The sequence below is a fragment of the Carcharodon carcharias genome, chromosome 13, assembly GCF_017639515.1.
Source record: "Carcharodon carcharias isolate sCarCar2 chromosome 13, sCarCar2.pri, whole genome shotgun sequence".
Classification (NCBI taxonomy): Eukaryota; Metazoa; Chordata; class Chondrichthyes; order Lamniformes; family Lamnidae; genus Carcharodon; species Carcharodon carcharias.
In genome coordinates, this window is record NC_054479.1 from 137,992,401 (window position 1) to 138,009,185 (window position 16,785).

Below are 16,785 nucleotides of genomic sequence, written 5' to 3' on the forward strand. Positions count from 1 at the left end.
GCAGATTGGGTCTTTCTTTTTTACAAACAGTTGACAAATTTCATCCACTTAGCAAGATCTACTCGGATATCTCAAAATCAGATATCTCCAGGAGCTAGCAACACTTGATTCCAGCAAGCTCAACTCCAAAGAAACATAGATATAATTCCGCTATGGGCAATGTGTCCACCACACTAAAAGCTTCACAGAAAAAGAAGAACCTGTCACTGAAGCCACCAAATAAGTGGATTGTGGAGAAAATTTTGGGACCAAGCTTTCACTATCATTACTTGCAGGAAAGTGCATGAGGGGCATCCTAAACTCCAAGCCCTGCATATGCCATCCTCCTTGCCATATGAATGAAGTCAGGCACACATGGTCCTACCCTGTGTCTAACTCTGATCAGCAACTTGGGATGCTGCAAAAGATATATTTTATGTTTTCTTTGTTAAAACAGGTTAAAGAAGCTAAAACCATCACTTCCAGAGATATTCTGAGAGTAAAATGTGGCTGGATGACGCCATGGTGCAATTTCACTGTGTGGGTAGATGTTGGAGTTTGAGGGCAATGTTTTTTATAAGGTTTATGTGAAGGATTTCCGAGTTCATGCATTCCGAATCATAAGAATTAACCATACTAAAGAAGCAATTGTTCCAATTAATAACTAGTGTCAAAATTGATTTGTGACAACATGACTAACGAACAAGCAAAACTTTCTAGTGTTCAGTTGAAGCCAGCGTGAGCCGAATGTGAATTGCGGTGCTATACATCGTATATGTTTGATGACCAGAAGTATATTTGTCATTTGAAGGCCATTTCTAAAGGACTGTATAAAACGGCAAAGCGTTACTGCAGAAAAATACATTTTAAGATAAACATCACTTACATCTTAAATATGTAAAGAACCAATTGTGAAGATATCATTAGAAAAATGCAGGGAATTTTATGCCCCATCAGTGGGGGGAGGGAGGGGCAGGGTAGATCATCAGGTTCGCGAAACTTGACCCTTGCTTACTGCACACGTATTCATGTATTTCCAATTTTAATTATGGCTGATATTGGAGTGTCTGAATAACCTGCTCTGGAGAGGTGAGTCCATAATTATAATTAAGCGAGGCTTTGTTCTTGATCTTTGGCAGTGATTTCAAATTACTGCCACCTACATGTGTTCCGAGGGTTTGAGCAACTAAAAGGAGGAATAAGATTGTATGGTAATGTATGTCATGATTGAGAAAACTGATATTGTAAAAGGCTTCACCCACAATAAAGGGTTTAGAAATACATCAATTGTCATAATCTAACAGGCAAAAGATTAATTAATGTGTCAACAGTGAATGGAAATCAGTGGTTTGAATGAGGCAATTGGAAGTCTTCAAATCATGTCAGTTCTGGGATACAATTAATTAAAAGCCTTTTTCTATCCTTCAGAGTAGCCCATTTCTTACATATCTTGTACATTGATTGTGATCTTAAAATGTAGGTATTTATAGATATCGAATAGGCAACAGCAATGGCTTTTCTTTGTGTCTTTTCAGTGCCATTCATATTTGCTAAGACATGCATAAGTCTTAAAAAAAAATAGCCTTAGCATTTTGGAAAATACCATAATGTAGATAAGGTACAAAACTTCTGTAAATAACTGTTTTCTAGTCCTGAAGGACAGTTTCAGTCTTCGGAAGACCATAATTGGGATTGATGGTGAAATTTGCATTTAAATATTGAATGTTCTTTCGATATGAGAGCCTTCATTCTATAATTTATCATGTGCTGGATGATTTTGAATGCCAAATGATATGCAGTTGATTTAGAAAAATGTTACAGAATTATGGAAAAAGTTTTTTGTTTAGAAATTAACTAAAAGCACCCAAAGTTTAATGCAAATCATTTTGAAGATACTACAGTCCTGAAAGCTGATTTTTTTTCTTTATTTATTGGCATAGCATTGGTTTTGCATGTATACAATATTTCAAAACTGTGAACTGAGGAAATGAAATTCATTTTTCCTTGCATCACTACATCAACATTAATTTGCTGTTTATCTTCATTCAGTCAAATGTGCAAAATGTTGAAATAAATTCATTTTATGGATTGTAGAAATATTACAATATAATAATCTGCGGTTGTACTGATTAGTTTGATATTTATTACTAGATGAAAGAGTAAGTGTTTTAATCGATTTCACTAAGGTTTTTTTGTTCTTGGAGTGTGGGTAATGTTGACAAGTTGCATTTATCCCTTTAATAGCCCTGACCTGGTGGTGGTGGTGGGCCTTCTCCGTAAACTGCTGCTAGCCTCATGATTGTGCTGTCGTAATGGCATTAAATTAGAAACCCTAGGATGCTGAACTGTGGAGGAGTGGCCTATAGGCCCAAATCAAGATAGTTAGTGCCTTTTATTTCTTAGTGGCGGAGGTTGCAGAAGAGATGCTGTTAAAGTAACCTTGGTGAATTGCTGCTGTACATCCTTCAATTGTATATACTGAAGCCACATTACACAGGTGTTGAATAGGATGGGTATCAAATTGAGTGATAGGATACCTAATCAAGCAAATTTCTCTGTCATGGATTGTGTTGACCTGCTTGAATGTAGTGGTTACACCTATACAGTTGGGTAGTGGGTATTCCATTACTCACCTTATTTGAGCCTTGTAAACGGTGAAGAAATACGAGGATCTAGGAAGTGAGGCACTCAGATATCCAATATCTGGCCTGTTTAAATGGCTGGTCAAGGTAAGCTTCTCTTCAATGATGGCCTCTAAGGTGTTGTTTGCAGAGGATTCAGCAGTGGTTCTTTAGAACCTTGGGGGAGATTGTCATTACCTGGAACTTATATGGTGCGGTTGTTACCAGCCATTATCAGTCCAAATGTGGATGTTACCGCAGATCCTACTGCAGGTTGGCATGCACTGTTCCATTATCAGCAGAGTTTTAAATTGAAATGAGCACTGCAATCATAAAGAAACAGCCCTACTCAAATATTATGACACTTAAATTCATTGAAGTAGCTGAAGATGGTTGGGCACAGGTTTCTTTCCTGAAGGTCTTATACAGTAATATTGTGGTTGTGCAATAATTTGACAGCCACAAATGTTATCCTTTGTGTCAGTAATGACACAAGGCACTGGATGATTTTTCCCTTTACCCCCATTGTGTTAGGGCTCCTTACTGCCATATCTGGGTTGAATGCTCTTGTGGTGTTGATGGCAGGTGCTCTTCTCTCTTTCTGGATTTTAGCTCTTGCATTCATGCATAGATCAAAACTGTGAAGAGGTCTAGACTGTGGTTTTGCCCTGAACTGAGCAGTAGTAAGCAGTAAGTGAGTCGTTGTTGCTTGGTGATAGTATTGAATGCTCTTATCACCACTTCACTGCTGATGGGGAGGAGACTGATAGGATGGTGATTGACCAGATTAAATTTGTCCTTTTTCTTTTGTGGACAGGACATATCTGGGCAATCAGATCAGGTAGATGCTAATGTCATAACTGTACTGAAATCTTGGCTGGGGAAGCCGATAGCTCTGTTGTACAATCCTTCAATATTACAGCTAGGGTGTTGTTGGAGCCCATAGAATTTGTCCTTGCGTCAGTGGTTGTGCTTATTAAATCAATTGTAGCATCAAAATTCTAACCTCAAGTCTGAAAGTTTATTAGACACCTTTGAACATCTAACAGTGCTAAAATGATAACATCTTCATTTAAAATCTTTAAATCTTTAAAATCTTCAAATTAATCAGCGGGAATAATTTTCCTGCTCCTCTTCGAAATAATGTCATGAGATCTTTTACATTCACCTTAGAGATCTGGTGTTTAATATCTTGTTTGAAAGACAGTTCTAAATGACATAGCCGCTAGACTGGGTCTGCAGCAGGTGGTGAGGGAACCAACAAGAGGGAAAAACACACTTGACTTCATCCTCACCAAACTGCCTGCTGCAGACGCATCTGTCCATGACAGCATCGGTAGGAGTGACCATCGCAAAGTCATTGTGGAGACGAAGTCCTGCCTTCACATTGAGGATACCCTCCATCATGTGTGGCACTACCGCCATGCTAAATGGGATAAATTTCAAACAGATCCAGCAACTCAAGACTGGGCATCCATGAGGTGGTGTGGGCCGTCAGCAGCAGCAGAATTGTACTCGAACACAATCTGTAACCTCATGGCCCGGCATATCCCCCACACTAGCATCAACCCTGGTTCAATGAAAAGTGCAGGAGGGCATGCCAGGAGCAGCACCAGGCCTACCTAAAAATGAGGAGTCAACTTGGTGGAGCTACAACAGAGGACTGCTTGCATACTAAACAGAATAAGCAGCAAGTGATAGACAGGGCTAAGCAATCCCACAAACGACAGATCAGATCTAAGCTCTGCAGTCCTGTCACATCCAGCAGTGAATGGTTGTGGACAATTAAACAACTCTCACTGGAGGAGGAGGCTCCACAAATATCCCCGTCCTCAATGACGGAGGAGCCCAGCACATCAGTGCAAAAGATAAGGCTGAAGCATTTGCTATAATCTTCAGCCAGAAGTGTCGAATGGATGATCCATCTTGGCCTCCTCCAGAGGTCCCCAGCATCACAGGTGCCAGTCTTCAGCCAATTCAATTCACTCCACGTGATGTCAAGAAACGAAGGCACTGGATACTGCAAAGGCTATGGGCCCTGACAATATTCCGGCAATAGTACTGCAGACTTGTGCTCCAGAACTTGCCGCACCCCTAGCCAAGCTGTTCCAGTAAACTACAAGCACTGGCATATACCTGGCTATTTGGAAAATTGCCCAGATATGTCCTGTACACAAAAAGCAGGACAAATCCAACCCGGCCAATCATCACCCCATCAGTCTATTCCCCATCAGTAAAGTAATGGAAGGAGTCATCAACAGTGCTATTAAGTGGCACTTGCTTAGCAATAACCTGCTCACTGATGCTCAGATTGGGTTCCGTCAGGGCCACTCAGCTCTTGATCTCATTACAGCCTTGGTTCAAATATGGACAAAAGAGCTGAACTCCTGAGGTGAGAGTGACTGCCCTTGACATCAAGGCCATATTTGTCTGAGTGTGGCATCAAGTAGCCCTAGCAAAACTGGAGTCAATGGGAATTAGGGGGAAAACTCTCCACTGGTTGGAGTCATACCTAGCACAAAGGAAGATGGTTGTGGTTGTTGGAGGTTAATCATCTCAGCTCCAGGACATCACAGCAGGAGTTCCTCAGGGTAGTGTCCAAGGCCCAACCATCTTCAGCTGCTTCATCAATGACCTTCCTTCCATCATAAGGTCAGAAGTGGGGATGTTCGCTGATGATTGCACGATGTTCAGCACCATTCCTCAGATACTGAAGCAGTCCATGTCCAAATGCAGCAAGACCTGGACAATATCCAGACTTGGGCTGACAAGTGGCAAGTAACATTCACACCACACAAGTGTCAGACAATAACCCATCTCCAACAAGAGAGAATCCAACCATTGCCCTTTGATGTTCAATGGATTACCATCACTGAATTCCCCACTATCAACATCCTGGGGGTTACCATTGACCAGAAACTGAACTGGACTAGCCATATAAATACTGTGGCAATGAGAGCAGGTCAGAGGCTAGGAATTGTGCAATGGGTAAGCCACCTCCTGACTCCCCAAAGCCTGTCTACCATCTACAAGGCAAAAGTCAGGAGTATAATAGGAGACTCCCCACTTGCCTGGATGAGTGCAGCTCCCACAACACTCAAGAAGCTTGACGCCATCTAGGACAAAGCAGCCTGCTTGATTGGTACCACATCCACAAACATTCACGCCCTCCACCACTGACACACAGTAGCAGCAGTGTGTACCATCTACAGGATGCACTGCAGGAGTTCATCAAGGCTCCTTTGACAGCACCTTCCAAACCCATGACCAATAGCATTTAGAAGGACAAGGGCAACAGATAGATGGAAACACCACCACCTGGAAGTTCCTCTCCAAGCCGCTCACCATCCTGACTTGGAAATATATTGCCGTTCCTTCACTGTCGCTGGGCCAAAATCCTGGAACTCCTTTCCTAAAAGCACTGTGGGTGTACCTAGACCACATGGACTGCAGCGGTTCAAGAAGGCAGCTCACCACCACCTTCTCAAGCCCAATTAGGGATGGGCAATAAATGCTGGTCCAGCCAACGAAGCCCACATCCCATGAATGAAATTTTTGAATTATACTGTTATTTCATAATAGCTAATAGTTGAGGTTCCTTAGTTAAAAGAAAGATTTGCATTTATATAGCATTTTTTGAAACTACCTCTTGTTCCAAAGCACTTTACAGCCAATGCAGTACATTTGAAATGTATTTACTGTTGTAATGTAGGAAAGGAGCTGCCGATTTATGCATAGCAAGCTTCCACAAACAGCAATGTAATAATAACCAGATAATCTTTTTTGCGATGTTGTTTGAGTGATAAATATTGGCCAGGGCACCGGGGATAATTTTCCTGCTGCTCTTCGAAATAGTTTCTTGGGATCTTTCACATTCTCCTTAGAGGTCTGTTGTTTAATATCTCGTTTGAAAGACAGTCCTGCACTCCCACAGCACTGCACTGGAGTGTCGGTCTAGATTTTTGTGCTGCGGTCTTGGAGTGGAACGTGAAGCCAAAACCTTTTGACTCTGTTGAGTGTGTTACCAGCGAGCCAGGCCACATCTAATAATTGGTAATTTGAGTGTGTTACCAGCGAGCCAGGCCACATCTAATAATTAGTAATTTTCCTCTGTTCTGAAGTTTGAGTGTAATAGCATTAGCTATATTAAAATAAAAAAATTAAGAGCTTAAATAAATCTATTGCTAACAGAAGTCCTGGGAGTCAGTTCATTCTGGAACCTGTGTTTGACAGCCTTGTGAAAATTAAATTAAGACCGTGAAACATATATTTTTAATGCTGGTGCCTAAATCATATTTGTGCTTTGATATGTAACCATTAGTGTGTTACTTACAATTTAGCTATTTTGTTTGAATTTTGCTAACTATACACAGGTTATATACACTATTATTCTTGGACCGATTGAAGGTAACAAATATAGGGCAGGCGATCCAGTTGACTTCATCAAAAATAACCATTGCGAAAAGTTGAGCCAACACAGTGAAGAAAGTCTATGGTGTGGAAAGTACTATGTTATTTAAGCTAATTTTATATAATGCCCTATAATAAAAGCTCTTAGCTCTGAAAATACAGCAGTGCTACTATCACTTGACCCATTCATCTAAAATTCCTTTCTTCATTATATGTGCTAATTCATTTAAAATCTCAGACCAGCTGATCTTGCCAACAGAAGCTTGTTGTGTTAAAGAACTTTCAATGGGAACAGCATCACATAGCCAGATCACGTTAATGCTAGAACTGACCTTGCAGCTAATAAACTGGCATTTCAGGGTTTACATGAGAGGAAAATGATTAGTGAATGTGGGAGTATGTGTAATTTTACCAGTAACATTAAAAGTAGTGCCTAAAATGTTGATTTTCATTTTATCAAACAAAAAGCTCTGCATATCCATGTTAAATAAATTCTTCTTTCTACTATTTCAACATTTAGTGAATGTTGTACAAGTACATTGTGTTCAAATGATAGTGTGTACATAATTCTCATGCTTATAAATTAGAGGAATATTGATAGCAGCAAACAGTATCTGACACCAGATAATGAGGTAAATGATGAAATTAAATGCATTAGAGAGCAACAAATACAGTGGGATTATAAATCACTTTCAAATAAAAGAAACATATATTTGCATCTGGTATTTGTGTATATTTGGGTCTACTGTACAATTGAAAGCATTTGCATAATTAAACATGCTGAAGATTTTATATAGGACATGCACCTTCCTGTAACACTTTTTTTTGTCATATTTTCTGCATTAAGTCCATTGCAAATTTAAGCCCATAAGTCAGAGGCAGAGAAAACAGCTTGTTTATATAATCATATAATTGTGAAAAATGCATTTTGCCTTCAATTCCCTGGAGGGCTTATTTCTGGAAGTTTGTAAAGAATATAAGCTAATTGAATTTTGGTATGTTTCAGTTAAATACCCTTGTTATTATCCTTGTTATTCAGTTCTAAATGTTTCAATTAATTCCAGCTGTGTTAATTCTAAACTAAGTGTATGGTCAGTACATTTCACGCTTACAGTTGTCTTCAAGCCAAGAATATAGCAAGTAGCCTGGTGCTCTGTTGCACTGATGTTTGATGGCCATAAAGGGGTGTGCTTGGTCAGCTTTTGTTCCCCTGGGCTCTCAATGTTGCCTGACCCCAGTAATTCCCCCCTCTTGGATCCTGTCAGACTTTGGACCCATTCCCTACTGATTCCAGATCCTGGTTGCATCTCATTGCAGGAGACCCCTGGATCACTGTCAAAATTGTTAGGATCTTGGTTCTCCCCAAACTTTCTCAAATGCTGCTGGACTTTTGAATCCCACTGTTGAGTTGTCTTGGACCTTTACAACCAATTAACTTTACAGTTCTTTAAGACCCATTTTTCCTAAGGTTCCCAGATGCTGGACCCTTGTTTCTAACTTTCTGTTACACTCAGACTTGGAGACTCTCCCTGTTTCTTCCAGCTCCTGCATCTAACAGACCCTGCATTTCCTAGGTCTTCTATCCCAGTGCTTTCACATGGGCTTCCCTTTTCATTCCCTGATCTGAGGACATGCCTCTGCACTCCAGTGCTCTCAGATCCTGAGCGCTCCCTGTCCTGAAACAACATAGAATCCTAACCAGTGTTCCAAACAGCACCTTTCAAGATTTGCAACCTCTTATGATGATCATAAGTCACAAATGTTGACACATTTTGGTAGCTGCTCTAAAATTTGCAGACCCTGAGATCTGCCCTTACTGTCATACCTTAGGATGCTGTCACTACTGCCACACCTTACTTAAAATCTGCCCCCTCTATTATTATTCCCAAGAATGATACTATGCATCAAGCCACATATTGCATCTCCTCCTCTGTGATACCAAAGGCTTGCTCTTCCCCAGAGGCCAAAGTTTCCCAATACTGCTCCAAAATGACAATTGTCACTGCAATTAATTCTCTACATACTTAATTTCAAACTACTACATGTTTTTGCTATCTTCAGGTTGTTTGTGCTTTTATAAAAAGGAAAGGAGTAATAATTTAATGCAAAAAAGACATACTAATAATCAAGGTCACTTTTTTATGCTTTTCATGCAGAAAATGAACCATCATTGAATTTGATCTCCAAAGCAAAACCAAAATTCAACCTATTGGTTAGAGGGCACAAAGCGTTGTACATTACATGGCATAACACCATTCCTATTAGTGTGAAGCAGTATATTCACCTTGATCATCATGAACAGTGCTACAAGTGATATGTTATGTAAAAATATAATGTCTTATATTTTGCATCTAGCCTAATGATAATGAATGCATAAATAAGAGCAGATGTGTGAGAAAGATTTTATGTAAGTAATCTGTCGGCGATTGACAGATTTATTGATGTAACTGGGATGGGCAAGGGTAGCAGATTTCTTTAATTATGTAAGTTAGCCTTGTAAGGGAGAATAAATTTATTTATGCACTTGTGTTTTTTAATTTCTAAACATGAGCATCACTGTAAATTTATATTTGTTTACATGTTGGGATAGGAGTACAACTCCAGTTACTTGAAAACAAACTTTTATGATACCAGGATAGTAATTGTTTAGCGAAGTGTCTTGGATTACCTTGCATATTTCCCATGCGCTATCTCAGTGCAAGAGAGCACGGAAAGTTGAAGCATTCTTATATTTGAATTATCAGCAACGGATAGCGAGATTTGTAAAATAATACTTTGCGAATCAGCCCATTAGTGTTGCACTAGTGACAATGCTTGTAGGATATATTAAAGCTGTCTGTGCTGCTGGAATGAAAATAATTTACTCTTGTTCCCTGCTCTCTTTTATGGATTTCACGGTTTGTAGGTTCTTCACAATTCTGCATTGCCTACTATTCAATTTGGACTGCACAGGCTATGGCTGAAAATTCTAATATAGAAAAAATCTTGAGGCATTATCATGTGCAGTATCTTGCTTAAGAAGCATCTAGAGTTTCCAGCTTTTCTGTTTTGGAAGAAAGTGTTAAAGAATTCCTTATGTTAAAGTCTTAAGTCAGCTTAATACTTAGTAATGCAAGAGAAAGTTTTCCGTGTAGCTAACATGGTAAATTTAATTGCATTTACACTATTGGCAATGGATGTTGGGCTGCTTTTTCCAAAAATATAATTGATATTACTTATCTCCAAATCTCCCAAATGTTTTGTAACCAGAAATATCCTGCATTACTGAACAACAGTTGTAGCTTCATTTAAGAAGGTGTTCATATATAAAGCCTACCTCTTTGACCAAGCTTTTGGTCACCTGTCATAATCTCCTCAATGTTTTATTGCCAAAATATATTTGATAATGCTCTTGTGATGCTCCTCTGGGATGTTTTATTACGTTGAAAGTGATATATCAATGCAAGTTATTGTTATATTTCACTGTTACCCTATATTTTCTTGAAGGACCAGTTCATAACAGTGAATTCCTTTCTTCACGTGTAAACTGCAGCTGTCCTAGGAAGATCAGTTAAATAATTCCTAAATTCTGAACAATTTATCTATTTCTATAACTTTTTTGTCTTTTTTCTGTTTCTGGAACCTGTTTGAAATGAGCACAGGTCGTCTTACAATATTAAACTGGGGATCTGTTCCATTTCCCAGGAATTCATTCAGATTAGTCAGAGCTTGAACCAGTTTTTCGAACTCTCCAGTGGTCCTAGAAGAGTGGCTGAAATGCAGCTGTGAGCTATGGCTGGGGAAACTAGTTGACACTGCCTTTATTCCAATGAGACGAGAGAATGAATTAGGATGGACCTTCCGTTTCAGCACACAAATCAAGCCTGCTAGCAGTTTTGCACCTGTTACCGGGTGCTGTCAAACTCTTGTGTCTGTGCCATAGAAGATTCAGGTTTCATGGTCACTTATTTTCTTTTTTAAATGCAGGACCAGCCTGATCTGAGGGCGCATTGCTTCACAGCTGGCATGAAGTTGGAGGCAGTAGATCCAAGGGAGCCCTTTTCCATCTGTCCTGCCACAGTAACCAAGGTAAGCATTAAAGATTCTGTAATCAGACAGATTAAACTAGCCTTTAGAGATGCACTCCAGGATGAAAATATTTGACATGTTGTAGTGTTGTTTTATAGTGATTTACTATTCAGATTTACTTATGATATCAGTCCCTGTAGCTTTTTTTGGAAAAATTTGATAATTGCTACAAAACATTAGCAGAACAGATGCCTCAATTCTGGAATAAACCATTTGGGATTATATTTTATTTTTAAAAGGAAACCTTTATTCCAGTTAGCTTATTTTAAATGCATCTTAAACAGTAGAGTAAATAGTAATGTTCCCTTCAACTAACATCTATATCTGTATTAAAAGTACATTTTTAGTGGGTATCACTGAAACTATGTAAAAATATGTAATTGTAATTAGTGTGCATAAAAATTGAGTGCTTATTTCAGAATAATCAATAATTTTGAACATGTTGTATGAATGTCAAATAAAACATTAAGATGCTATATGTGTTGTTCTTACTCTTACAGGTTTTTAATGATCAGTATTTTATGATCACAATTGATGACTTGAGGCCAGAGGCTAGTGAAAACTCTGTGCTTTGCCATGCTGATTCACCAGGAATCCTTCCTGTTCAGTGGTGCCTTAAAAATGGGGTCCATCTCACTCCACCCAAGGGTTTGTATCTCTTTGAAATGTAAAGAAAACAAAATGCAGTATTTTTTATTAAACCATTCTTTTTTTTTCAAATTTAAAAATACAATTCACCAATATAATTTTGCATTTCAGTTTAAACTTTGTACCATTTCAACAATGTGAATGCTGGCTGTTGCATAGCAACAGTGGTGAAAGCAGAGCTAAAGAGCGCCTGTGGTAGTTTGATAACTCAGTGGTTTATATCCTTCTTGAATCAGTTGCAATCCTTTATATAATGTGATGCTTTCAATTTTAACCTACATTTAAAAATCTTACAAACTAGAATATTATCCCTCTACAAAGTTGTTCAGATTTATCATGAAAACTACTTGCATTATGCATTATTCTGAACTCAAGGAGAGAGGCAAATGACACTCCCTGTACTGTGATTATTTGCTAGCAGGCCACTTAGGGTTATTAGTTTGATATTTTTCTCAGTGCTATAGGCATCCTACTTTGTGATCCTTGCAAGCACCTTGTTCTCAAAGAACTCATACTGGAAATTTGGACCTATCATTTTACAACTATTTACATTGATGGTAGGGAAAATACACTTTTCCAGCCCCCGCTCCTCTAAGCCCCTCACCCTCACCCCTCCCTGCCCCCAGGCGAGTTCCTCCACGGCAGGGCCAGTGAGCCATTGAAATCTCTGTTCGCATCAGCGGGAACAGAAGGGCTGGAAAATTCTGGCCTTAGTGTGTGGAGTTTCTGATAAGAGTCTACTCGCTAGAAGTGCAGATTCAGAATATCATCCCTTATATGCAAAACTGTAAACTTTCTGTATGAAGTATATGTATACTTTCCAAAACAAATTACTAATTTGTGTTCGAGGCATTGAGTGGCGATTTACTACTTGCAGTAAACAAGCCTAGATAACCATGCAACTATTGAAAAGTTACAGCACAGAAAGAGGCCATTCAGCTCATCATGTCTGCGCTGGCCATAAAAAGAGAAAAAAGAAGCTGGCAGCTCAATTTGAATCTCACTTTCCAGCACCTAATCTGTAGCCTTACAGGTTACAGTACTTCAGCTCCATGCCCAGATATCTTTTAAATGAATTGTGCATTTCAGCCTCAACCACCAATTTCGGCAATGATGCCCATCACCCTCTGGGTGAAAAAGTTTTTCCTCATGTCCCTTCTAATCCTTCTACCAATCACCTTAAATCTATGCCCCCTGGTAATTAACCCCTCAGCTAGGGCAAACAAATCTTTCCTGTCTACTCTATATAGGCCCTTCATAATTTTGCACACCTCAATGGGGTCACCCCTCAGCTTCCTCTGTTCTAAGGAAAACAATCCTAGCCTATCCAATCTTTCTTCACAGCTACAATTTTCAAGCTCTGGCAACATCCGTATAAATCTCCTCTGTAGTCTCTCCAGAGCAATTATGTTCTTCCTGTAATGTGGTGACCAGAACTATACACACATTTCCAGCTGTGGCCTAACCAGCATTTTATACAGTTCCATCATTACATCCCTGCTTTTGTATTCAATACCTCGTCCAATAAAGGAAGCATTCCATATGCTTTCTTTACCACCTTATCCACCTGTTCTGCCACCTTCAGGGATCTGCGAACATGCTCTCCAAGTTGTCTCATGACATCATCCCCTCTCAATATCTCAATAACCATAACTCATTTTTCATCATTTGCTCTGCGTATGGTAGTAAGTATGAAAATTTTGCATGGTGGATTTGCCATTCTGTCTATGCAATTCTTCCATGCTGACAAAGGATTATTTTATACCTGTGTAGCTTGTTTGCTTAATACCTTGTATCTGGTCACAATGAAAACAAAAAGTAATTTCTTAAGCACAACTTAATAACTTAGTATAATTCTGGGTTGAGCGGTGGGTTCCTGACTGAAACCTACCTCCAACCTGCCCATTCCAGCTTCAACTATGGTAGGGAAGTGGGCGAATGACCAACCCAGTCCAAGAAGGCAGGTTGGTACTTTAAATATAATAAGGAGAGTGTGAACCTCGCTATTCAACTTTTCAAATTTCAATATGGGTGGCTGGGTTTCTCGAGCTTCTAAAACCCTGCAGTGACATCCAGATGAGGGCTTGGTAGATGCTGGAAGCCTCCTGGATCAAGTGTGCCTGTCTGAGTGATGCCTGTCAGTGGAACCACTGCTCTCCTCCCCCCACAACCTTCTCCATGAGGTCTCAGGTTTTGATTTTCCTGACCTGGGTCTCTGATCCACTCCCACCCTGCCCTCACCCCACCAAGGCCTCTGAATTTTCTGCCACCTTGGCAGGTTGGAGGCTGGTTTGGGTCAGGAATCTGATCTTTAAGACTTTAACCCACCACTTGACCCAAACCCATCAGTTTTTTCTTGGGTAAAAGTCCCACCCAAAGTTTTCAGAATTATACTAGTTATTAAATTGCGCTTGAGAAATTACCTATTTTAATCCCTGCCCCAGTGGATTTCACTGGGGATTAAATACAGCTGTGATACCTTCCATGGCAGTTGCACATTATTGCTCACTGCATCAAGAAAGGCCATGTTGAGGTATCAGAAAACTGCTGATATGTTAACATTTAATCAGCAACATTAGGGTGGGATAGGAATCGGAAAATATGCTTTTTTTTGCTTATATTTTGTCTCGTAATATTGCAGGTTATCCTGGTTTGGACTTTGACTGGGCCGATTATCTTAAACAGTGTGGAGCAGAGGCACTTTCTCAGTACTGCTTTAGAAATGTAAGTTTTTTCAAAAACTATTACATTGCTATGCAATAAAACTTTCACTTCAAGAAAATTTCACTGCTTCAGGCAAATGGTCATGGAAGATTTACACAACTGGATTTCTGTAAATAATTCCAATAGTATGTTTCAGGCCATAAAACACATCAATCTTAGCAAATTTCTTTGACTGAAGTAGCTATTATGAAAATATAATTTTAACGGGGATTTTTTGCTAAATTAGTGCAGAAATTGTTCCAGAGTTTTTTGAGTTAAATACAGAAGTACCTTTTTAGCTTGCAAATATAGAAGACCAGATTTTAACTACAGGTAGGTGGTTAACGGTATGAGTTTGAAACTCACCCGCTCTATCAGAAAACTAGCCTGGAGTATTTTTTACCTAAGTCTCTGAAACAACAAGAAACCCACCCATTTTGTCGGCCCAACTTCTAGAAGGTCACCCAGAGACTTATTTAATGCCGGAATGAACCTCCTTGTAGCATAGTGGAATATTTAGACTAAGTTCCATCAAGGTTTAACTGTAACAGTCTGCATTGTCATAGAAGGAAGTGACATACACTCATGTGATCTGAGAGTTTAGCAGAATACATTTTGTCAGAAGCTAGTGTAGAGGGGTGTTCTCGTAACTATGAATATGTTACAATAAAGTTAGTGTTTTGCAGCCAGCAGTCTTCGAGAATTTATTGAAACCTCAACCCAACAACACAATAATATATAGTGGGCAGCAGTTTAAAAAAAAATGGTAATAGAAAAATCTCAACTTTTACTGGAACGCTTCGAAACAGTTACATTGCTATGCAATAAAACTTTCACTTCAAGAAAATTTCACTGCTTCAGGCAAATGGTCATGGAAGACCTCAATCAGGCTGAAACATGGCCAAAGTGGTACAAGAGATTTGCTCGATTTCGCACCACATCAGGTCTCGCAGCGAAGCCAGACTGTGAGTAGGTCAGTATGCTTTTGTATGCAATGGGTAACTGTGCAGACAACATCCTAGTTATCCTGGGGATAGATGAGGGTAAAGCCACATCTGCTGAGGTTACTGATGCATTGGAGAAATATTTCAATCTCCAAGGACACCATCGTGAAATGTGCAAAGTTCAATAAATCTACCCAAAGACACGGGGAAAACATTGACACGTTTATTAATGATTTTTAGCGATGAGCAGAAGACTGAGTAGAATGATCTGAAAGATGAGTGAATTCATGACAGAATAGTTGTTGGAGTAGCAGATGATGCATTATCAGATAATTTGCAGTCCCGAGATGACTTGACATTGGCGAAGGCGATTCAATTAAGTAGACAAGCCGAGATCAGGAGGCAAAACTGTTTGGTAATCAGAGGAGTAAGAGAAAGCCCAAAGTAACAGATGCAGTTGAATTTGTTTGACATGAATGATAGGGAAAGTAGAGAGAAGGAAATATGTGTGGCAAGAAAAGCAATTAATGGCAGCAGCACAGACTAGCTGTTGCTGGTATAGCAGAGAAAGGCATTGGCGCCGGAATTGTCCTACCAAAGACATGCAATGAAATTGGTATAAAATGATGGGGCATTTTCAGGCAGCATGACGCAGTAGAAAAACTGCTCAGAACACGCAAAAAGAGAAAGGAAACAGTCGCGAAGTAGAAGATTCACGTGACATTGAGATGCTCTTCTTAGGAGAGATTAAAGAATTAAGCAGAAATTATTGGAATGCAGAGATCCTGGTAGGAGGTCACAAGACACTTTAAACTAGATACTGGAGAAGCAGTTTTGGTTTTTTGCAAATGCTGAACCATGGTTAAGCAAGAGAGCATTTCAACCATCCTGCAAAAAGCTACATGGACCAGCAAGGGCAGAGATGAAGGTTCTGGAGAACTAACAACTACCTTAAAGCACAGAGAGAAAGTAATTACTGAAGTACTACATGTAATTCAAGATCAAAGTTGTTTGTTCTTAAGTAGAAAGGCATGTATGGAATTGAATCTAATTTGCAGAATAGAAGAAATAAAGAATGGTGAAGGTCAATTGAGAGACTTCAGAGAAAAATTCGTGAAGTTTTTTTACAGGATTGGGAAAGCTGAGAACAAGGTTCTTATAACACTAAGCCCAGAAATGAAACTAATATACTTATGTACATCTAGAAAGATTCCATACCCATTACTTCCAAAGGTAAAGAACGAGATCGATTCAATGATAAGACAAGGAGTCATTTTGCCTGTAAAAGTGCCGATGAGTTGGTGCTTAGGGAATGTACCAGTTCTGAAACCAAACGGTGCAATAAGAATATATGTTGATCTCACAAAATTCAAATGAAGCTGTGGAAAGAGAAGTCCATCCAATGGTATCAA

At 39.3% G+C, this 16,785-nt stretch overlaps 1 protein-coding gene across 5 annotated transcripts in view; it reads left to right on the top strand.

Annotated features, from left to right (window-relative positions):
• sfmbt2 (Scm like with four mbt domains 2) overlaps positions 1 to 16,785 on the top strand; it is a 197,079-nt gene that overhangs the window by 93,568 nt on the left and 86,726 nt on the right. For all 5 annotated transcript variants that reach the window (XM_041202509.1, XM_041202513.1, XM_041202510.1 and 2 more), the window contains 3 exons: positions 10,977 to 11,078; positions 11,579 to 11,726; positions 14,368 to 14,450. In XM_041202509.1, coding sequence (XP_041058443.1) covers positions 10,977 to 11,078; positions 11,579 to 11,726; positions 14,368 to 14,450 — 333 coding nt within the window. The remainder of the gene's footprint in view (positions 1 to 10,976; positions 11,079 to 11,578; positions 11,727 to 14,367; positions 14,451 to 16,785) is intronic.